This window comes from Pipra filicauda, unplaced genomic scaffold (assembly GCF_003945595.2).
Source record: "Pipra filicauda isolate LSUMZ 115617 unplaced genomic scaffold, ASM394559v2 scaffold226_size1812527_pilon, whole genome shotgun sequence".
Lineage (NCBI taxonomy): Eukaryota > Metazoa > Chordata > Aves > Passeriformes > Pipridae > Pipra > Pipra filicauda.
The window spans coordinates 951,127-973,100 of NW_024104339.1; the positions used below are offsets into that span (position 1 = coordinate 951,127).

A 21,974-nucleotide genomic window follows, 5' to 3' on the forward strand; every position below is an offset into this window, starting at 1 on the left:
GTTCTGTGTTCTGTCACTTCACATGTGACCTGTAAGTCTCTAGACTGCTGGCATTCCTGAAAGGATCTATGCATTAATTCCAGGGTCCACACCTCAGCAGAGAATTCCAGTGAAATTCAGCTGCCACCTACACAGGGTCAGGGAAGAGCTCAAATCCAATTGGATGCTGGGAAACTGTATTATTTTCTTTCCAAACAGCCTTTTAAACTGAAGTTAGTTGAGAAGGGTGAGAGCTGGTTGAAAACCAACTCACATTCAGAACAACCTTCAAACCAAGCACCCAGAACACATCCAACAGGAGAAAAGGGGCACAGGAATGTTTTGCCAGAACATGACACCACTCTCAGGAAGGCAAACTTTATTTTAAAATAAATGGCTACACAAAACCCTACTCCAGAGCACCCCCTCCCTCCCATTTATGCAGGATCCAGGTGATTATGCTGCTGCTTTAATTGCTTTACAGAAATATCCCATCCCAGGAAGTGGTGCAATTGCACTCATAGTCCATTGAGGAGGAGGAGGACATCCCTCAGAGTTCCCAAAGCAGTCTGATGACCAAAGGCTTCACCCAGAACAGCCTCTGCATCCACAGTGAGTGCACTCAATGATTCTGCCCTGAAAAAGGAACACGAGGAAGGTGTTTCAGCCAAGCCACAGACAGAGCAGGCTCAGGCCTTGAGGCAGGGAAGGGTTGTGTGTGGGAAGGGTTTCTACTGGCTAGCTTTCTGTTATTTCCCATACTTTAAATGAGTGCCAAAGCTGATAGTAACTTCAGAACCAACTAGACACCAACTCTACCAACACAGGTAGCAAATGAGTAGAGGTAGGAAAAGGTAAAGGAAACTACCAGGAAGAACAGCACAACCTCCTCTGCTGTCCCTGACCTCAAAGAAGTCAGACCAGGTCCTACAAAGGTCCAGACCAGCAGAGGAACAAGCTGCACACTCACCACTTCCAGCTTGCTTTTGGGGACCCTGCAGATGCAGTTGGTTCCGAAGTTGGTGTCCCGTGTCTGGATGCAACGCAGGCAGCACAGGTTCTCATAGCCCTGCTTCTTCCACTTGGCAATCAGGTTCTTGTCAGCATAGCCCTCCTTGATGCAGTACTCGTAGAGCTCTGGGGAGGGGCAGACATCACACAGGGAGGTGTTGAAACACTCAGGAGTTACTGGCTGTAGTAACCAGCTGCCCAGCCTTCCCTCCACCCTCCCTCCCCACAAACCTGATCCTTCCCACCAGCTCCCAGTTCAGGTGCATCCACAGGTCGCACATTGCTCCAGTCTTCCCCTGCCCAAGGTAAAGCCCTGTCCTCTCACCTCTGCTGATGGCTTTCCTCTTGTAGAAGAGGTCGAAGATATAACGTGTTTTCTGGTGGTGGATTCTGAAGATGGGCCACAGGGATTCCACTTTCCTCTTCCCCTCGTGTGGCTCTGTCTCCGCTGGGAGGGAAACAAACACCAGGGTTCAGCTGGCAAATTATTTCCTCAGTCACTTGGCAATAAACTGGTCCAAGGGCACTCATAACTTTAATACATGGCAGGGATAAGACTAAGATTAATGGGAGAAGACTCAAATTAAAGGGGCCTGACCTGGAACAGTTCCTTTAGGGAATAAACCCACTGGCAGTGGGGTGAGTGACCCACACTGGGATGGTCGGTGACTTCATGCCTGGACAAGAACTACAAGTCTTTCCACACCCAAGGGAGCTCCAGCCCTAAACCAACCTGTAACCAAAGCTCTGTGCTCTGTAACCTGAGCTCACACCAAACCCAGGGACCAGCCCTAGCCCAGGCTCAGCAGCACTGGACAGAGCAGGTCCACCTGTACATGCAGGGCAAGCTGAGCTTCGTGAAGCAGCTCCCTGGAGCTTGTTCTGGGGTCACGGCCCCACTCACCTTCTCTCATCTTCTGATCCAGCTCATCCAGCGTGGGCTCAATGAGCTCCCACCCGTCTGGGGGGGGCTTCCTGCTCCTCTTCACTTTGGGCATTGCCTCAGGAACGGAGGGGAAAAGGCGAGGGCTCGAGGGTCTGCCTGCACTGCCTCGGGATCACTGGGGAAAACCAAAGGAAAGCAGTTGCCAGATATGTTTCTCCTAAGGCTCCTTTTCCTGTTTTCCTCTTCGAGGGTAAAAACGAGCTTCACGGAGCTCGTGAGAGGGGTGGAATCCCTGTGTTTGCTGTACAGTAAATTGGTTTTTCTCCTCCCGCACCCCGGGCCACCCGAGGCGACAGCTCCGGGAGCTCCCGGTGACAGCGGGGCGAGGCCCCGGGCCCGGCACCGACGGCCCAGAGCGGAACCCGGGAGCGCTGGGGGAGAGGAGAGGCCGCGGATCTCGATCCCGATTCCTGTCCCGGCCCCGCTCCCTGTTCCGACCACGGTCCCGACCCCAGTCCCTGTCCTAATCCCGGTCCCGGCCCCGCTCCCTGTTCTGGTCACGGTTCCAGTCCCAATCCCGTTCCCTGTCCCGGTCCCGCTCACCCGCCGCTCCCGGTCCCGATCTTAGTCCCGATCCCAGTTCCTGTCCCGCTCCCCGTCCCGTTCCCGTTCCCAATCCCTCTCCCCTCACCCCCTCTCCCGTCGCGCCGCCTCCGTCACCGGGGTCCTCCCGCGGCCCCGCCCTTGGGCCGCCCCACGCGCTGCCCGAGCCAACACCCCCCCCCCCCCGCCGCCCCTCCCGCCGCCGCGCTCGGGAACGGGGAGAGAAACCACCGGGACAGAGACAGAGAAACCACCGGGACAGACCCGGCCCGGCCCGGGGGCGGCGGCGAGGGCGGCTCCGCTCGGGGTCCTGCGGGCGGGGGCGGTCCCGGTTCCGGTTCCGGGGCGCCGCTCGGGCCGGGGGGGCCGCGCCGCCATCGCCGCGATGCCGAAAGGTGGAGGGGCCGCGCCGGTGGGACGGCGGGGAGGGCGCTCGGGGGGTGCGGAGGCTGCGGCGGGCAGGGATCGTGTCCCTCCCCGCAGGCTGTGGAGATGCTGCGGGGGGCCCGTTCCGCCCCCTGCCCCGGCCGGGGGTGGGCTCGGGGGGTCCCTTTCCCCCTCACCGGGGGGTCCCGCTCTCCTTCATCGGGGGGTCCCTGAGGGCGCTCCGCGGCTGGCGGTGGGCGCTGGGGGGGGGATTTCGGGTTCCTCTGTGGGTTCCTCCCGCCCCCCCGACACGGCGGGTTCCCCGCGCTGCCCTCAGGGCTGGGGGGCCCGCTCTGTGCCCCCCCAAAAAGCGCGGCAGCCCCGGGGCGGGGGGCCCGGGTCCCCTCCGTGTTCCCGGTGTGAGCTCCGTGTGTTCCCCACGCGATGGGAGCCGCGGCCGCTCCCCCGGGACGGGGCTTGGGGCTCACGGGGAGGGGGTCCCGGCCACACCGGGGGGGTCCCGGGGGTTCGGGGCCATCCCGTTCCCAGGGGCCGGGAAAGGGGCTCAGAGGGTCCCGGCCCGGGGGGGCTTCGGGGGCTCCAGGCGCGGCTCCTTTGATGTGGCCGCGTTCTGGGTGTTCCCGAGCGGGCACCGACTCGCTCCTCGTGTGATTCAAGAGCTGACGGGGCTGTCACGGCCGGGCTGGATCCACCCAGAACCTTCTCCGCAGGCCCTATCTGCATAATTGGCTCCGGCAAGCCCCGGTCGCACGCGTTTAACGCGGGCCGGCCCTCCCCGTTGCCCCTTCCCCGCCGTTTATTTCATCAGCAATTCCCAGGCTTCAGCACCAGACCCGATTCCCGGTTTAGATTTTCTTTAACCACCTCATTTTGTGCCCATCTGCACGGTGCTGGTAGATGGGGCTGGGGCTTTCACGTGGTTTTTGTGAAGGTCGGTTTTAACCCCATTTTCTATATTTAAATGCCCCGTAACCCAGGATTCTTTGTTTCATTGCACAGCTTTAAATGTTTAACTCGAACCTTTTGCTTTTTGGGAAAAGAGGGGTCATTGCTCATTTCCTCCCTGCCCCCAGGTCAGTGGCAATTAGTGGATGGCAGTCAGTGGATTTTGGCACTCATTGTTTAACATAAAAGGGGGGGGCATTAATCATCCAATAATAAATTTTTTGTTACAGGATTATTTCTGATTATTTCAGGGTTTTTTTTTTGATAACTTGATTTAAAAGAGAAGTGATTCCATCGGTATCCTTTTATTCTCTTTCATTTAAATCCCTTAATTTTGCTGTTTAAAGCTGAAGATAGAGGTGTTTGAGGGTGTGCCTGGCACAGTGGGCTTTGCTGGAGGTGAAATCTGCAGGCAGTGACTTTTTAAAAATGCTTCACAGAGGAGGAAAAGAATCATCCCTGTTTTGCAGATGGGGAAACTGAGGCACTGAGCTGCTCAGTGGCAGGTGTAGGACCAGCAATCCCTGTGTCTGACTGAGGTTTTGGGAGCAGAGCCATGGCCCTGCACTCCCTGAGCTCCCCACAGTCCCTCTCGTGGGCTTCACTCTTCCATTTGCTTCTTTTTAGGCTTTTAATAAAAAATAATTCCTGTTTAGTTGCTTCTCTGCCTTATCACCCCTGTTTATTTGCAGTGATGAGGTTTTTGTGTTCCTCAGTCCCCAGCCCAGTGTGGAATTCTGGAGCAGCTGGATGAGGAGCTGCCTGGCCCCTCTTGGTGTGTCAGAGATCTTAGTGTTGCTCCATTTGGAGTGATGTCATGGGCTGGGCAGTGAGGTAATGTCTCCTCCGGAGCATTCCCATGGTAGATCCCCTTCCCAGAGGGTGTCAGTGTTGCCACGTGGGATGGTGGGAACAGACAAGCAGCAAACACCCATCTGTGTGTGCAGCGAGTTGTGCTTGTGGTTTGAGAGCCCACGAGCCTCCCCAGCTGAGGGCAGGGAGAAGCCTCTGGTGTCTGTGCTTCCATGTTTCTCATGGTAAAACATCTCTGGAGTCTGTAAGGCTTCACTGTGGGGACTTTGGGATAATTTACTCCACAGCTCTGCTTTTACTGAGCTGAAACATGTGAGAGTTTGTCTCTGCTGAGCCAGGAGAGTTGGTCAGAAAACGTGGGATCTCTAAAGCTCACAGCCCACAGGGGCTGCCTGCCCTGGCACTCCCAGTCCCTGCCAGTCCAACAGCACACAGTGACAGAGCAGTGGCAGGTCTCCCATGGATCCCACGCAGTCCCAAGGAAGGAGAGATGACCCTCATCCCTCCCCATCACCATAAGGTTCCTTGTCCTGGGCAGGTGAAGTGAGGAGGGTGAGTGAGATCCAGGATTTCCCGCTCCTTCCAAGACTCCTGCAGTAGCAGGGAGCTCCCTTGCCAGAGTTGTATTCTTTTTGCCAGTCTCCCTCTCTCGGGGCTGTGGACTGACTCTGTCCAATGTGCTTCCCAGTTCTTTGGGCTGGAAGAACATAAAGTGAGCAGTGACTTGCAGGAATCATTGATGGCTTCAGCAGTTCATTAATACCAGAGTCTGGAGCTTGGGGCAGATCTCAGCCAGGCAGTCCCGGCCACGCTGTCTCCCCTTCCTGGTTCCTAGAGCTTGTTTTTATTTTTCCTTCTAAAGCAGTAAAACATGGAGGCTCCTTTCAGTGCTTCTTCAGCTCTCATTGTAATTCCCAAAGCTTTTGTCCAACTAGCTTCCTATTTTCCCCTGGCACAGCCTCAGTGCAGGGGAGGGGTAACGGAGCCAAGCTTTGGGAATGTAGGTTGTAACCACAGGAACACACTGTGACTCCCCCTGTGCAGGGAACTGGGATCTGTTGTGGGACTGTGCACCCCTTGGCAGCCTGGAAAGGGAATCAAAGAGGCCACGAGTGCAGGCAGAGAAGGGTGGTATCAATAATCCCAATTCTTTGTGCATCTTACCCCAAAATCTTGAAGCGTTTCACCAAGTTCAGTGTGGGCTTTTTGTTCTTTAGGTCCCATCAGAGGAGCTATTTTGGTTTGTCCAATCTGCACTGAAAATCCAGAGAGTGCTGCAGGAGGAACAGACCTTTCTGGAAGCTCATCACTAACCCATTTGTTAATTTTATTATTTTGTGCAGGTAGAAAAGGAGGCCACAAAGGCCGAGCAAGACAGTACACGAGTCCTGAAGAGATTGATGCCCAGCTCCAAGCAGAAAAGCAAAAGGCAAGGGTATGTGTTTGCCTCCACTGTGTACTTCCTGCCACAATTCCTGGTGTGTCCAGCCTGATTACTTGTGATTCAGGAGCAATGGCAGCTTAGGCATTGCTGAGATCATTCCAACAGTGATCAGAGTATGGACTCTGAACATTCCCAACTAGGGAGACTGCAGGGTGTCATCTAGCCTGGTTCCTGAGGTGTGGTGGACCATCCAGTTCACCATTTGAAGGTTAAAGGACAGGAGAACTGATTACTCAGCAGCTCTGGAGATGCTTTCTCCCCATATTTCATCATTCCAGTCTCCAGTGTCAGCTAATTTTTTTATCTGTGCTCTGCATCTTGGCTTTGGAGAACAAGGGCTCACATCTTGACATCTTATTGTATGTTGAAATTATTATATTTGCCCTCTTCTAGACTTAAAGGACCAAACTCCTTTGACTTCTTCCTGTAAACGTGATTTTCTTTTTTGCCTCTGACTTCCAGGGGGAGATAACAGAGTTTTCTGGCATGAGGCCTTTTTTTGGGTGTTTCTGTGCCCCAGCATTGGGCTGTAACATCTCCTCCTGCTTCCATGACCTGACTGGTGTCCTAAAAGCCATGGCTGCTTTTTGCAGCACTTGCTCTCTTGATTCCCAAGTTGTCACAGCTCTGGTGACACTCTGACTGCTCCTTTTCTGTGACTTTCTGAAAGTGCTGCCTAAGCCCAAACACACAATTCCAGCTGAGGCCTCCCAGCACTGACCACAGGAGGATAATTACACCCCATGGAGGAAATACTGATGAATACCTCCAGGATGACTCTTTCAGGCAGTTCTGAGCCATAGTGTTGACTCCTTTTTAATGTTCTACCCAGCTGGAACTCAAGATGATTGTTTGGTTTGCTGCTTAGCCACATATTCCAGCCTGGTGTTGGATTTCTTCTTCCAAAGTGTAACTCCTCTTGGTTACTTTCTGATTCCACCTTCTTGGTTTCATGCCATATTTCCAAGTTCTGAAACCACTTATGAGTCTGATCCTGTTTTTCAAAATGATTCCAACTCCTGCCAGTGTGATGTCATTCACAAACTGTCTAAGTGTTCTCTGCTTCCATGTTGTTAATAAAAATACCAGCTGGAAGTGGAACAGAAAAGCAGGACCCACTTGAAGTGTGTCTTGTTTCTCAACAAACCAGAGAGCTGCTCTTTGAGAAGGGTTTATTTTTTCTGACAATCCGTATCATACAGCGATGGTTACATCTAACACTATTTTATTAAGGAAAGCTTAAAACCCCCCAAAATTAGCAAAATTACTCCTCTTACTGCCCCGTGCTCATCCCCTTTGCCAGTTGCTCAATGAGGGATGTTGGCAGTGGTAAAACAAGCTGTTCACACCCGTGTTGGTCCTTCTGATCTTATCTTCTAATGCTTCAGAAATCAATTCCCAGGCTTCTGACTGGTGGAAGCTGTGCTAAAAAGGCTGTAATTTCTTGGATAATAATGTTCTGGTTGATGGCTGTCAGTTTGCTCTTCTCTAGTCGTTTTTCTTTTATCTAGACCCAGGATGGGATCAGCTCCATGCTGCATCTATGTAGTTTACAGTCTGAGATGTTATGCACTGAAAACCCAGGGCAAAATTCTCCTGGAGATCTTTCATCTGGGGAGAACAAAGTGCCAGTTGTGTCTTTTACAATCATTTTCCTGTTAGAGGGAACAGCAGAGTTGTTTGGAGGTGAACTGGTGATCACACTTACCTCTGAGGATGAGCTCTTGTTCTGTAACAGCCAGGCCCCCTTGGTGACATGAGGGCTGTGTTGGGAACACCAGTGCTCAGAGCTGTCCCTCATCCCTCCAAAGTTGTCTCCTTTAAGAGCTGGATTTGGGATTTTGATTGACATACATTTCCTCTGATTTCCTGTGATTCTGTAGGAAGAAGAGGAGCAAGAAGAAGGAGGTGAAGGAGCAACAGGGGACCCCAAAAAGGAGAAGAAGTCTTTAGATTCAGATGAGAGTGATGAAGATGATGAGGATTATCAGGTAGTGTCATTCTCAGGGCACTTAATGCAGTGGCACCACCCAGATTCTTGGGCCAGGGGCAGATTCATGCACTTGACTCAAGAGTTTTCTTTGAGAGCTACCTATAAGTAATGTTTTATGCAAGAACTATTTTTAGAAGCCCAAAGAGCCTCACTTTGACAGCATTTTGTCCTCAGAATGAAAGCTCATGTATGTTTATGGATGAAATATGAAGGCAAAGAAGAATTTTAAAAAAGGCTGGAATGCCAAGATAACAATCTTGGTTCATAAATGGTTTTGCTGGCTGCTAGTAAAACCATCTTGAGTTGTGCTTTTGGGGTGCTTTGCAGTGTGTTTGATGAGCTCTGAGACAACTCACTGTGAGATTTAAACCCCCCCTTGTTCTTGAACCGCAGCAAAAGCGCAAAGGAGTGGAAGGGTTGATAGACATTGAGAACCCCAATCGTGTCATTCAGACAACCAAAAAAGTCACTCAGCTGGACCTGGATGGACCTAAGGAGCTCTCACGACGAGAGAGGTGAGTCTTCCCTGCTCCCCTGGTGGGAGCTGGTGCATCCCTGGAATTTCATCCTTGCTGGTGGCAGCAGCTTCACACGGGGAGGTGTTTCCCTGCTCTGGGTGTTGGTGTTTCAGGGAGACCCTTTAAGTGTGTTGCTGCCCAAAGCAGACACTGAACAGCAGCAAACTGTCAGGCAGGGCTCACTGTGTTCCAAAATGTGATTCCCTATGAACTTCACAGAAGTTGTCTGTCCTCTGGGAGCAGCTGTGGCCATCCTGGAGCCAGGATGCACTAAGAGAAAGGGATTTAAGCCATTCCTTTCATGAAGTTTTATGCCAAAAAGTAAGATGTAACAGAAATCCATTTGCCAGAGGTCACCTTGGATCCACTTTAATCTTGCTGCAGAAGGTGCCCTGGTGACAGGTGGAGGTTTCCCAGATTCCAGGCATCGTGGTGAAATTTTTGTCTTTGAGCAGATGAACGAGATGGAAACCAAAGTTTAATCTCCTAGTTCCATTTATCAGTGGCGAGTTTTGGAGGGAAAGATTTAAGCTTTTTTTTATTTGGGGTTGATTGCTTCAGCAGGACACCGTTGAGGGTAAGGCTGGGAAAAACATGTCACAGTGCTGTGTGGTCTGGGGCTAATTCATTTGACCTTGTGTGTCCATGTCCTTATTTAGCTGAAGGAAGGTAGAAATAATCTCATCCGTCTTCAAACCCTGCAAGAGATAGAACCTGTGCCTGAAAACTGGTGTAGGACCCCCCAGTTTTGGTGGGTCATCCATGTTTGTTCTCACCATCCTTCTCAGCTGGAAGCCTCCCCCACTCTGCCTGTACCTGTGTGCCTCCCTGGATACTCTAGTGACTGTTTGTGGTTTTTTTTCCCCTCAAACAGAGAGGAAATAGAGAAACAAAAGGCAAAAGAAAGATACATGAAAATGCACCTCGCTGGGAAAACAGAGCAAGCCAAGGCAGACCTTGCCCGACTAGCCATCATCAGGAAGCAAAGGGAAGAAGCTGCCAGAAAGAAAGAAGAGGAAAGAAAAGGTTAGAGAATAATTAATCATACTCTCCTACTTCTCTGTGCCACGGCTGCAGTGCCAAGAGCCATCATTTCTCATGTCACATGTGCTAATCCCTCATCTCCTGAGCCTCTGTGGTGTTCTCACAACTCCCCTCAGCAAAACCAGGTTCAGCTGTTTCCTTCTCATAAGCTCTTGATTTATAAAGCTCTCAGACACCTGAATGGGGAGCAGGGAAAGAGAGAAGGGAATTTTCCTTGACATCCATGTTATCCTGTGCCTCCCAGGCAATGCTGGCTCCAGTTTAGGGGTTTAGCAGGTTCCTGGTTGTGATTTACCTTCTTTGCATGCTGGGGATCTAATCTGCCCAGGGAGTTTGCAGCATTCCTTCCCTTCCTGGCCTTTCTCCATAGCTCTGGTAGGTGTAAACCAGAAGTCTGACAAGCACAGCTTGTCAAATTTCAACAGAGAAATTTGGGCATCAGCATCAGAGTGATTTGTGGATGCCTTAAGAGAGGCCAGGGGTAGAAGGGAACACTTAAGTGGAGGCTGTGCCTCTTACCTCTGGGGATCTCCCAGGGATTGGTGGGGAGGGTAGGATTTTTTTCCTTTGCTGGCAGGATTTCAGTCCCTGGGGCTGCCAAACCCCCCCCAGTCCCCGACGTGGGCCGTGAAATGATGCAACTGTTGTTTTCCTTCCCCAGCGAAAGACGAAGCGGCCATGGCAGGTAAAAGACTGCAGTCACTATCCCTTAACAAGTAAGCACAGGCCATGCAAGAGGAGGAAACGCCAGGGAACTGTGCCTGGTCCTGCCAGGAGCTCTGCCGTGTCGCCTTCCATCGATGCCACGCAGGGTGTCCTGCAGCATCGACGTCACCTCCACCTCCAAGAGACACTGACGATGTGTTTGTCCTCATCCTGGCACAGATTTCCATTTGGGGTTAGGGGCAGCTGCTCTCTGCAGTGCAGAGCTGTGCTGAACAGCAGTTCCCTGTTACAGTTCGGAAACATGAATGTTTTTGCTGTTTTTAGGATCAAGAACTCGTAGATGGGGGGGCTGGGCGGGAGGGAGGGAGCTGTGTGGGAGGGGAGGTGCTTCAAATACTAGATTGCAAGAAGATAGATTGTGGGGTCGTTGTGGGGTGGGGCATGGGGTGGGGAACTGACTTGGTATCAAATCCCAAAGGATAATGTATCTGAGGAATCCAGTTGGGCAAAGAGCCCACCAAATTTTGCTGCAGGGCGTTGCAGCACGAGCTGGAGCCTGACTTCATGGACATCTGGAGTGCCGTTCCTTCCCGGATTCATCCCTCCTTTCTTGCAGCCAGTCTCCCCTTTTCCCTCCTCTTCATTTTTTTTTCTCCTCTTTATTAGGGATAGTGCCAGTTTTTAACCACATCATCCTTTGTTCAAAGGAGAAAAAACAAACATTTATTGTGTCAGATCCAGATGGGAAAAAAAAAACAAAACGAAACTTGATCAAGTTTAAAAAACAACACCAGAACTTGTATATTTGGCTGATTAAACTGTAAGTTATCAGAACTGCTGTGGCCTCGTGTGTGTGTGGAGGGCACAGCTTAGGGGGGCTGGGGGACTCCTGCAGCTGCTGATTGTGGGGTGAGGTTTGGCTCCAGGTTTAGCACATGCAGCCTGAGGGGGAAGAGCTTTCCCTGCTGTTTTAATGGATGTCTTGCACAATCTGTTTACCACGGAGGAGGAAACAGTTACCCTCAGGGTGCTGTCTGGCCCAGTCACCGTGTCAGAAGGGCAGTCACCGAACTGTCACCCTGTCACGTGTCCTGTCTCAGTGCAGGGCTGCAGGAGGGGAAGGGGAGATACTCCAACCTGCTGTGCCCCAGGAGGTCTGGGAGTCCTGCTGCCAGCCTGTTCTGGGACACCAGCACTTCCCAGACTCGCTCCCTGAAGGCTGGAGGAGATCCAGCCCCAGGGCTCAGAGCACTGGGAGTCACTGGTGGAGGGGTTAAGGCTGTGGAGGTGCAGGACAAATGTGATTTGTTCTGTGTAATCCTGTCTGTGCCTGACTGCAGGGACTGTGGCAGAGGGGTGTGCCACAGGGACTGTCATCCTCAGTGAGGATGACAAACCACAGTGGGAAGCTGCTTTCCTGGGAATACCTGGGTTCATCTCTGCATATGGATCATGGCCTGAGCCCTACAGCTGCTCCCCCAGCCGCTGCTCCTGTGCCCAAGGTGTAATTTGGGATAGGGAGCTATGGGTGATGAGTTGAGTGGAACCAGGAGAGGTGCCTGTGCTGTCAGCTCTGAGAGGGAAGAACTGACGTGGTGGGGACAGACTGGCACAGAAAGTCTGGGTGATCCTTGCAGCACAGGGATGTGGGTGGGACGGGGCAGTGGGAGTTTTTGGGCTTGATGCCTGGGATGGAGCAGGGCATCGAGTAGGGTTGGGGCTTGTTCACATGCAGAAATGGGTGGAAAAACCTTTTCCCAGTAGCACACACCCTGCTGATGTCTGGACCAGAACCGTGGAGTAACCACAGTGCAGTGCCTGAGTTCCTTTTCCTTTTGGTGATAATTTAGGCTTTTCCTCACAGAGACTCCAATTTAAGACCCAGCAGTGCTGGAGGAGAGGCTGAGCATCCTGCCTGCCCCAACACACCTGCCCAGGCACTCCTTGTTATGCCTCTGCCACGTGTGGCCCTGCCCAGTGTTTGCCACATTAATTAAACCCTGCACTGAGATGGGGGAAGATTTATCCATTGTCTTTACAGCTCCTTCAAAGGCTTCTTGGCATCATGGGAACAGCTTTGTCCTCCTGCTTCAGCTGTGAGATGGGACTGCTCCTGCCTCGAGCTGGAGATGAGGAAGGTGGAAGTTGGTCCCTTGCTCTGATCAAAATTCCCTGGCAGCCTGTGATAACAGGCTGGAAAGGGGCAGGATTAGTTTGGCAGCCCAAGGTCTCCGAGCTGGCTCCCAGGGCTGGGAATTGTGCACCTGATGGGACTTGACCAGTGTCCAGGAGAGCTCTGAGTATGGGAAACCTGCACCCCTCGGGCCCTTCCATCCCCTCCACCACCTTCTTCCTAACACCAGTCCTGTTTTGAAGTGGTGCTGAAGCAGGGAATGGGGAAGTGACATTCCCCTTATCTCCAGAGTCCTGATTCCTCCTCAGAACTGGTGGCAGAAAGGATGTGACCACCTGTGGTGAGATGTGGCTCAGCCCCTTGATCTGCTCTGACCACACAAACTGAAATTGTTCTAAAAGAGTGCAAAGAAAACCTCTTTGGATTTATCCAGGAAAATTCCTTAACTTTATTTTCTATTTTCTAAGCGATGTATGACCAGCATCAGGAAGGATTTTAACAAAAATAGTTTAAAAAAAAATGGTTTTCTTTGAGAGCAGCCGCCAGGGCTGGCTGGCAGCAGGGAGTGTGCTGGTGGCATGGTGGCACAGGGGGCTCATGTGGTACGGGGGGTTCGTGTGGCACAGGGGGCTGGCAGGGGGAAGCAGGCAGGGTGGCAGAGCAGGGGCAGCCAGGATGCCCTTCCTGGAGGGCTCCTTCATTTGATCTTGAGATCCTTCAGCGCTGACTCCAGGCTCTGAAATGAAATGGGAGGTTGTTCAGCAGCCCCTCTTTGCTCTCCAAGGAAGTGGTTGGGGAGCTGAAAGCGAAGGGAACTGGGAGGGAAGCTGTCCCCTGGCATGCCAACCCATCCCTGTGGGGGGAAGATCCCAAGTTTGGCTGGTCTGGGCTCATTTTCCAAGCCATGTGGGCAAAGCTGAAGCCAGGAGAGGCTGCTGGATCCCTCTGCAAGGCTGGCATCACCCCTCTCTGATGGAGAGCTGTGAAAGTGCCACCCTGGGGTGTCCCCCACCCAGGACTGTGGGACAGCATGGGCCCCAACACCACAGGGTGAGGGATTAGAGCTGGGGCTGATGAGGGTTCAACATTGGGCGCTCGGAGTCCAGGGGGTCTGTGGGGACATCTCACCTTGACATCCCAGATGCTCATGCCACCGTCCATCCCTGTGGTGCAGAACTGGGTGCACTTGTCCTTCCCACCCACCAGCACCGAGATCTGGCTGTGGGTGCAAAGAGGCAGCAGGAATCAGTCAATCCAAGGTTCCTGCTGAGCCCTCGGGGTTGCTGGGCAGCCATGGGTGGGAGTGGGGCTGCACCCCTTCCTCTCCCTGACCCATGTGCTGGGAGGCACTGGGGGTAGCCAGGGATGCTCAGAGATACCCGGGGATGCTCAGAGATATCCAGGTGTGCTCTGGGGATGCTCCAGGACTGTCCCGGCTTCTGGGACTGGACCCCCCTATTTCCCCAACCCACATGCAGGGATGCTCTGGGGATACCCAGGGAAACTCAGGGATATCCAGGACTGACCCAGCTCCTCGTGCTGAATCCTTTAACCTCTCTCACTCGTTTGCAGGAATGCTCAGGGATGCTCCAGGGATACCCAAGGCTGCTCCAAGGCTATCCCAGCTCCCAGGCCGGACAGCAGCACAGCCGGGGGATGCTCAGGGGTCATCACCCCCGAGGTGACCCCGAGCCTGTCCCTGCACCCCCCCAGCCCTCACCTGATGCTGTTCTTGTGCAGGGTGTCCAGCGTGGCGTTGGCCGTGTCCGAGCTCGCCTTCTTGTCCAGGTTCTGGAAGCGCTCGCGGGCGGTGAGGCCGCGCTGGGAGCTCTGCTTGGGGACGTCCAGCTTCCCCCCGAAGGTCAGGGCGCCCTGGCTCTCCTCGTAGGTGAACAGCATCGGGCAGCAGTCGTGGCCCTGGGGAACAGCCCGCCCTGCTCAGCACCCTCTGGCCACGGCGCCCGCCCCGTGCCCACCCCGTGCCCACCCCGTGCCCCCGCCCGGACTCACCGCGGCCACCAGGCTGTTCTCGGTGATGAAGGTGACAGCCAGCAGGGGCAGGGTCTCGGTGCACAGGGTGGCAACGCTGCGAGGCAGGGCAGGATGTTGGCAGGGAGCTGAGCTGCAGCCTCTGCCCTGAGACTGGCACAGCTCGTCACATGGGTGGAAGCCACAAGACTACAAGAGGACCCACCACCTCCTCCATCCATGGGGCTCTGGGAATGCTCGAGGGGTGTCCCAGCTCCTGGGGCTGGACTGCTTTTTATCCCCCATCCATGTACAGGGATGCTCAGGAATACCTAGGAATGCTCCAGGGATGCTCTCAGGCTATCTCAGCTCATGGGCCTGGACCCCTCTATCTACCCACTCATGTACAGAGATGCTCCAAGGATAACCAGGGGTGCTTGGGGATATCCAGAAATGCTCCAGGGATGCTCCAGCACAATCTCAGCTCCTGAGGCCGAATCCCTCCATTTCCCTCATCAACATGCAGGACTGGACCCCTCTACCTCCCTCACTACCCAAGGATGCTCAGAGATATCCAGGGATGCTCCAGGGATGTTCTAGGACTGTCCCAGTTCCTGGGGCTGGACCCCTCCATCTCCCCCTCCCACACACAGGGATGCTCTGGGAACGCTCTTGGCCCAACCCAACTGAGATACTCCCACCCTGGGGTCAGTTTGGGGATCACCCCCCCCCCGACACCCCCAGCCCAGCCCCCCCAGCCCCCTGCCCTGCCCAGCCCTGCTTACGCCATCCTCCTGCCGGCGTCGGCGAGGCACAGGGTGCTGTCGTGGCTCACCCAGGCCACGCGGGACCCGCTGGCCGAGAAGCAGATGCTGTGCACCCACCCACAGCTGCTGCTGGACTCGAACATCAGCTCCCCAAAGGGCATCTTGGAGCCCCACGGGGTGGGGCTAGGCCGCTCCTCCACCTCCTTGATGTAGGCTGAGAAGATCCTGGGAGAGAGGGGAAGGGTGTTGCCGTGTGTCCCCGGACACGGCGCCTGTGCTGCCTCCAGCCCTGCTCCCTGGACACCTCGGTTTCCCTGGCAGAGCCCGTGGGGTCTCACAGGGTGCTGTAATGCTGGGATCATCCCCAGGGCACCCCCAGACCTCCCTGAGTCTCCCCTGTGCTCCATTCCCTGCTCCAAACAGCACCTCGGAGGTGAAGCCTTCCCCACAGACAATCCAGGGTGCTGGGCTGCCCCACACAGCTCTGTGCTGTGCCAGGGTGTGACCCCAACCCATCCCTGGGGGTCCCCTCACTCAGGCTCCTCTGGTCACCCACCCCCCTGCTCCTCACCGGCACTTGAAGTCGCAGGAGCCGGCGGCCAGGAGGACGTTGTTGGGGTGCCAGTCGAGGCTGAGCACCGTGGAGCGGATGGGCTTCTTGATGTGCTTGCAAACCCACCTGCATGGAGAGGGGTTGGCATCAGGGGGGAGCGTCACCTCCCCCAGGAACCCCACTGGGTTGGCAGGGGGGCTGGATGAGGGTGGTGAACGCTCCAAGTGCCCCAGAAGCAGCCCTGGGCCACCACTCTGCAGTAGCAGCTCAGGCATGTGGAGTCCATCTCTCCATCTCCCCGTCTGTCTCCACTTCCAGCTCCTCTCTATCTCCCTCATCTCTTCCTGTTTTACCTCCAGCTCCTCCAGTTTCCTATCTCCCAATCCATCTTCCACATCTCATCCATCTCATCCACCCATCTGTCTCATCCATCCATCCACCCATCCATCCCCCCCATCTCCCCCAGGACAGACCCCCCCAGGCCGTGCCGGATCCTCACCAGTCATTCTCCTGCTCGAAGTAGCAGATGGAGATGAGCCTGGAGCCACTGCCCACGGCGAACTTGTTCTCCTTGGGGCTCCACTTGACGCAGCGGGCGGCGCGGTTGATCCGCAGGATCACCAGGGTGGGCTTCCACACGTTGCCCTTCAGGGTCCACACGTAGGCGTTGCGGTCGGTCCCGCACGTCACCAGCCGGTTGCTCTCAGGGGCCCAGTCGATGCCTGGAAGGCAGAGTGGGGTGATGATGGCCCAGGGAGCCACGGGAGTGGGAATGGGAATGGGTCACTCGGGGCTGGGGGCTGTTTGAAGGCAGAGTTGTTCTAGGTGGTCTCTGCTCCAGAGTCCTTCTTTACCCTACTCCCACATCCATCCGAAATGATCCCACCCCATCCCTTCCCACCCCTCCCACCTCAAAGCATTCCACATCAACCCATCCCACCCCATCTCTCCCATTCATCTAATTCCATCCCTCCCCACTCCATCCCTTCCCATGCCTCCCACACTGTTCCATTCCATCCCAACCATCTCTCCTATGTATCTATCATCCATCCATCCATCCATCCATCAATCCATCTCATCTCACCCCACTCCATCCTTTCCCTTCTCATCCCTCCAACATCATCCCAACCCATCCCACCCCATTTCTCCCACCCATCCTTCCCCTCCCACCCCATCCTTTCCATCTCAATCCATCTCACCCATCTCTTCCATCTATCCATATCCTTTCCCATCCATCCATCCATCCATCCATCTATCCATCCATCCATCCATCCATCCATTCTATCCCATTCTATTCATCTCATCCCACCTTATCCCTCCCCACCCCATGCCTCCACATCCCTCCCATCCCATCCATCCCACCCCAGATGCCTTCTGACACGCCAGGTCGGGGCCAGGAGAGCTGGACACAACCTGCTCCCTCTGCTCCACCCGCAGCACAACCCCCATCCAGAAGCTCCCAATGCCACAGGCAGGGCTGGGAGCAGCTCCAGGGCAGGGCCACCCACCATCCGTGTCCCTGTCCCCTCCGCCAGCCAGGACTCACCCGTCACCTGCCCATTGTGCTCCTTCAGCTCGTGGATTTTGCTCCACTTGGCCCCGTCCTTGCGGTAAATGTGAACCTCATGGTTGTTGGGGCACAGGGCGATCTCTGGGGGCGACAGGGCCAGGGCAAAGCCCTCCCTGGGTCACGGGCCCTGTGGGGGCAGCAGGGCCAGGCAGCCTCCACCCACCCCTTCCTGGGCTCCAGGTCCCCCTGCACGGCAGGGGGGGTCCCACCAAGGCCCCCAGCCCTGGCCCTGCACTGCCCTGACACTGCAAATTGTCCCTCAGGGGAGGGAGAACCCCAGACCCAACAGCCTGGTGTCCTCCTTTCCCTAGAGAGTGATTCCATGGGGCTGGAGGGATGGGATAGGATAGGACACGGGATGGCTGCAGGCGCACAGCTCCCGAATCCAGCCCCAGCCCGCCCCTCCTGCCCGGCTGCAGCAGAGAAAGCCCTTTTTGTTCTCCCACGTCCCCTGTGCCGCGGTCGGGAAATGCCATCGGCCGCGAATCACCCGGCCCTGCCCTGCTCTTCTCTGCCCTGCTCTTCTCTGCTCTGCTCTGCCCTGCTCTGTGCCCCGTCCGTCCCTCCCCACGCCCCGCAGTGCCTCCGGGCCAGACACTGTGCTTGCACCCCTGTGCCAGGCTCTGTCCCTGTGCCAGGCTCTGTCCCTCTGCCAGGCTCTGCCCCAGCAGAGGGATCTGGCAGATACAGAGGGGAATATGCTGTCCCAGCCCCCAAATCTGTCTGTAGCAGGATTTACATCCCCAAACCCAGCCCCAACCCAGCTCTGCCCTGTCCCGGGAGCATCTCCCACCACAGGGATGTTTAGCCCGGACAGTCAGTGCTTCGGGTTATCCCTGGGGATTTTGGGATGGGGTGCCCCGGCCGTACTTACGGGTCCGGTCTTTGTTCCAGGCATGGCAGCTGATGGGCTCCAGCAGGAAGCTGTGGTAGGCCATGGCTCACGGGCTGGGAACAGGGAGAGACCCCCGTGGCTGGTCAGGACATGTTGCTCCAGCCACTGGGACAAGAGACTTCCAGCTCCCAGCCCCACTGAGCGATCCCTCCCACTGGGATCAGCCCTGTGTCACAGCCCACTGTGTCCCCTCTCTGCTGGGGAGGGGGTTTCCCTGAGGATTTCCAAGCTCAGAGACTGCTCGCTTCCAGAGACTTCCAAATCCCACCACCGGCTCCTGCCCCGGCCGGCTGGAGCTCAGTGGGCAGGAGGTGGCAGGGCACACAGGGTCCCTGTGAGCATCCCAGCTGTCCCACCATGGGCAGCACCTCCTCTCTCCATCCCCACACAGCCAGATCCACTTCCTCCTTCCCCATCTCTCATATGTAGGACGTGCCAAAGCCCCATGGAGACACCTCCATCCCATCCCATCCCATCCCATCCCATCCCATCCCATCCCATCCCATCCCATCCCATCCCATCCCATCCCATCCCATCCCATCCCATCCCATCCCACTTGTGCTCAGTCCTGGTGACTAATCCTTTCTCCTGGCTGAGCTCCCACTGTTCCTGCTGGTCCCCACCAACTGCTCCAGTGTCACCAGATGGAGCAGCTTCCCGCAAGCCCCCTCCAGGTGCCACGGGACCAGGAAGGGACCAGGAAGAGCTGGGAGCAGCGTCACAGCCCCCTGGCCATCCAGCTGAGGGAATGCAGGGATGTAGGGAAACACCTCGCCAGGGCGTGACCGACGGGATTACTCACAGCTTGCTCTCGGCTATTTTGGGAACTCCCCGAACACCTCCCGTTTTCTTTGGCAGCTGAAAACAGTACAGGGGAAGGAAAAAAGTCCCTCCTAGCAAAGTTCCGTCCCTGGGCTGGGGAGAAAAAAATGCAAAGAGCTCCATCACCTGCCTGCTGCATGTGGAGAAATCCCAATGCCAATGCACAGCACAAGCCCTGCTGTCACACACCCCACACCCTGCCAAAACATCTGTCCCCACTGGCCAAGGACGTGGGCATGGATGAGCAGACAGCTGCTCTGTCCCAGCTGATCCCCCTGGGATGCAGCACGGGGTGACCCAAGGAGGGCACGAAGCTGCTGCCACCGGGTACCTGATGGAGCAGCACCACGAGGGACGGATAAAATCAGCACAACAGGGACACTGCTGTTCCCTCAGGAGAGGGAAAATGTGTGAAATAGGGACTTGGCTGAAACCAGGACCCAGCGGAAATGGGCACTGGCTGAAAGGGCTCCCGGGAGGAGGGATGGGAGGCAGGGCACGCCGCGGTGCTTTCCGGCCTCAATGTTCGCTAAGAAAACAATGATGCTTTGGGTTTTTCCAGGTAGTTTGGATGCTCAGAGGCATAAACCCTTCTCCCTGGGGGTCCTGTTGCTCCCTGGTTTAATGCCACCCCGAGGGGATGAGGTCAGCTGCTGTGCCAGGAGCAGAGGCCGCCTCAGGAAGGAGTGAGGGCTGCTCAGCCCTTCACACTCCAGTCCCTCCCTGCAGCGGTTGGTGTTTCATTTCCCCCACAGCCCATTTACAACCAGTTCCCTAAGCCCTGCTCCCGCCCTGGGGTGACCCACAGAAGCTTGGCAGCCTCTTTGGTGTTTCATTTCCCCCACAGCCCATTTACAACCAGTTCCCTGAGCCCTGCTCCCGCCCTGGGGTGACCCACAGAAGCTTGGCAGCCTCTTCCCCACCACGAAGGAGCATTGGAGGGGCTGTGGCTATCCCCCTGCTCGACACAGGGGCTCGCGAGGGAGGAAAATGGGAATTTTCCAAAGGCCAGACAGGGCGGGATTGGGAGTCGGAGCAGCTCCGTTATCTCCCCGGCCAGTCCAAGCAGTTCGGAAACATCCTTGGAGGAGATAACCAAACCTTGGCAGAGCTGAGCGCTGGGGGCTCCTCCCAGTCCCTGGAGGAAGCCACGCACCAGAGGAGCTGTATTTGGGGTTTTTGTGAGCCTGGCGGGGTTTGCACTCACCAGTGCAGGGACAGGGGGAGGATCCCGCCGGGAGCTGCAGGACCCCGGGAAACTCTCCCCCGGCCACCATGGTGGGCCCCCGGCACTGACCCCCGGGAGACCCTCTGCTCCCTGAGGCAGCTCAGGGTGTCACCCCCCCGTGCTCCTGCCAGCCAGGCTGGGGACACCCGTCCTCGGTCCCCAGTGTTGGCTGGAGGTGCCCCAGGAGCCAGCCTGGCCCTGAGGGGACATCACCGTCCCAGGGCAGAGGGAGGGCAGCTCTGACCCTCCTCTTCCTCACGCTGGGCAAAGCGGGGAGCAGCTGATTCCCGTGGAGGGAGAGGACAGACTGTGGCAGCCCTGGTTCTGTCGGCACCAACCACGACGGGACCCCCACAGAAGGACCCTTTTCACCGCCCCCTCCAAACCATCAGACCTCCAGTAAGAGGAAAAACCTCAAACTTGCTGCCAAAATGGGGGGGGGGAGGGAACCCCGAACATCCAAAACGCAGCGACAGCAAAGCTCACACGAGGCGAGGGGCTGCCTGCACCCCCTGGCCCCAGCCGGGGGGTCCCCACGTCCCCTCGAGCAGGGTGGGAGCAGCAGGAGCGGTGACAGCCACAGCCCCCCCAGGGGACAGCCCCAGGTCCTCGCTGGGGTGGCAGAGCTGCCTCCCCGTCCTTACCTTGCGGAGCGGCGCGGGCAGGGCGGGCCGGGCTCAGTTCATGGACGGCGGGGCTCGTTCATGGACTCTGGGCAGTCGACACGAACGCAGCCCCGAGCGAGCGGCGGGAGCTGTGCCTGCCCCGCCGAGGCTGCCCGACTTCCCTTTTCCTCTCCGAGAAATGCAACCACTTCCTTACGTGGGCGTTGGGGGAGCGCACAGCAGCTCTGCGGCCGCCCTGCCCCTGTGCCTGAGGGCCAGGGCCGCTCCATCGCCTCACGTGGACGGGACACCGGCCCCGGGATGCTCCCGCCGGGATCCCGGTGGGATGTGGGCAACGCGCCCCGGGTGCACGAGGGAAGGACACAGCCGGGAGAACAGAGGGGAAGGATCCCCGTCCTCCCCCTCTGGCCGCGGGAGTGTTGTTCACCGCCTCGTCCCTGATGCGTTCCGGAGGGATGGGGACACCCTGCCTGCCTCCGGGGCTGGCCTGGAGCAGGGAACAGCTGCGTCTGGAGCCCACCCGGGGCGAGACTCCCGTCGGCATCGCCTCCCACGGCCGGGGAGATCCGCAGGACCCCGCGGAGCCGGGATCCGGCCGCCCTCGGAGCAGCTGCTGCCGGTTCCTGCATCCCACGGAGCCCACTGGGACCCCAGCCCAGGCTGGGTCACCGAGCCTGTGCCCCCACCCGCCAGCCATCCACCCCTCGAGCTTTTTCCCTCCTGCTTCAGAGCAACCCATTTTTATCCCGTTCCTGGCCGGGCAGGGTAGCTCAGCTCCTGCGGGAAGTTCTGGGAAAGAGAGATGGGTTTCAGTTTCTCACCCCTTCCCTCCTTGAGCAGGGGGATGCACTCACCTCCTTCCCTCCCCGAGTGACTCTGCAGGACTGGAACAGCAGCAGTGCAGGGAGGGCAGGGTCCCTTCTCAGCCCCAGGCATAAACACTGAGATCCATTTTTTCCCCTCTCTCATTAGGTGATTTTTCCACCCTTTTTTTATGTTTCTTGGACCACATGTTTTAGAATCCTTCTTTTTAATACTTTTTGGACATTAACCACCAACCTTTCAAAGTGACTCCAAAAACAAAATCATTACTGTCTGTGAGACAAATATCTAATAGTCCAT

At 56.2% G+C, this 21,974-nt stretch overlaps 3 protein-coding genes across 4 annotated transcripts; 1 reads left to right on the forward strand and 2 right to left on the reverse strand.

Annotated features, from left to right (window-relative positions):
• Window positions 1–341: 341 nt before the first annotated feature.
• Window positions 342–2,668, reverse strand: BUD31 (BUD31 homolog). 2 transcript variants are annotated; one of them, XM_027743058.2, is made up of 5 exons: window positions 2,568–2,668; window positions 1,895–2,051; window positions 1,316–1,438; window positions 950–1,116; window positions 342–615 (listed from the first exon to the last, which is right to left on the reverse strand). In XM_027743058.2, the coding sequence occupies exons 2-5, from the start codon at window positions 1,986–1,988 to the stop codon at window positions 565–567; spliced, it is 435 nt and encodes a 144-aa protein (XP_027598859.1). In that variant the 5' UTR covers window positions 1,989–2,051; window positions 2,568–2,668; the 3' UTR covers window positions 342–564. The 2 variants fall into 2 exon arrangements, with proteins under 2 accessions (XP_027598859.1, XP_027598858.1); XM_027743057.2 differs by lacking the exon at window positions 2,568–2,668 and adding an exon at window positions 2,480–2,545.
• A 106-nt stretch (window positions 2,669–2,774) lies between these two features.
• On the forward strand, window positions 2,775–11,123 carry PDAP1 (PDGFA associated protein 1). The gene is made up of 6 exons (XM_027743056.2): window positions 2,775–2,874; window positions 5,968–6,059; window positions 7,952–8,059; window positions 8,455–8,576; window positions 9,454–9,605; window positions 10,285–11,123. Exons 1-6 carry the CDS (start codon window positions 2,865–2,867, stop codon window positions 10,341–10,343), a joined length of 543 nt encoding a protein of 180 aa, XP_027598857.1. The 5' UTR covers window positions 2,775–2,864; the 3' UTR covers window positions 10,344–11,123.
• A 1,718-nt stretch (window positions 11,124–12,841) lies between these two features.
• On the reverse strand, window positions 12,842–21,123 carry ARPC1B (actin related protein 2/3 complex subunit 1B). Its single transcript, XM_027743037.2, has 11 exons — window positions 20,871–21,123; window positions 18,979–19,091; window positions 18,156–18,229; window positions 17,258–17,362; window positions 16,211–16,433; window positions 15,730–15,837; window positions 15,177–15,383; window positions 14,434–14,509; window positions 14,144–14,340; window positions 13,552–13,642; window positions 12,842–13,159 (listed from the first exon to the last, which is right to left on the reverse strand). Exons 3-11 carry the CDS (start codon window positions 18,217–18,219, stop codon window positions 13,121–13,123), a joined length of 1,110 nt encoding a protein of 369 aa, XP_027598838.1. The 5' UTR covers window positions 18,220–18,229; window positions 18,979–19,091; window positions 20,871–21,123; the 3' UTR covers window positions 12,842–13,120.
• Window positions 21,124–21,974: the final 851 nt, after the last annotated feature.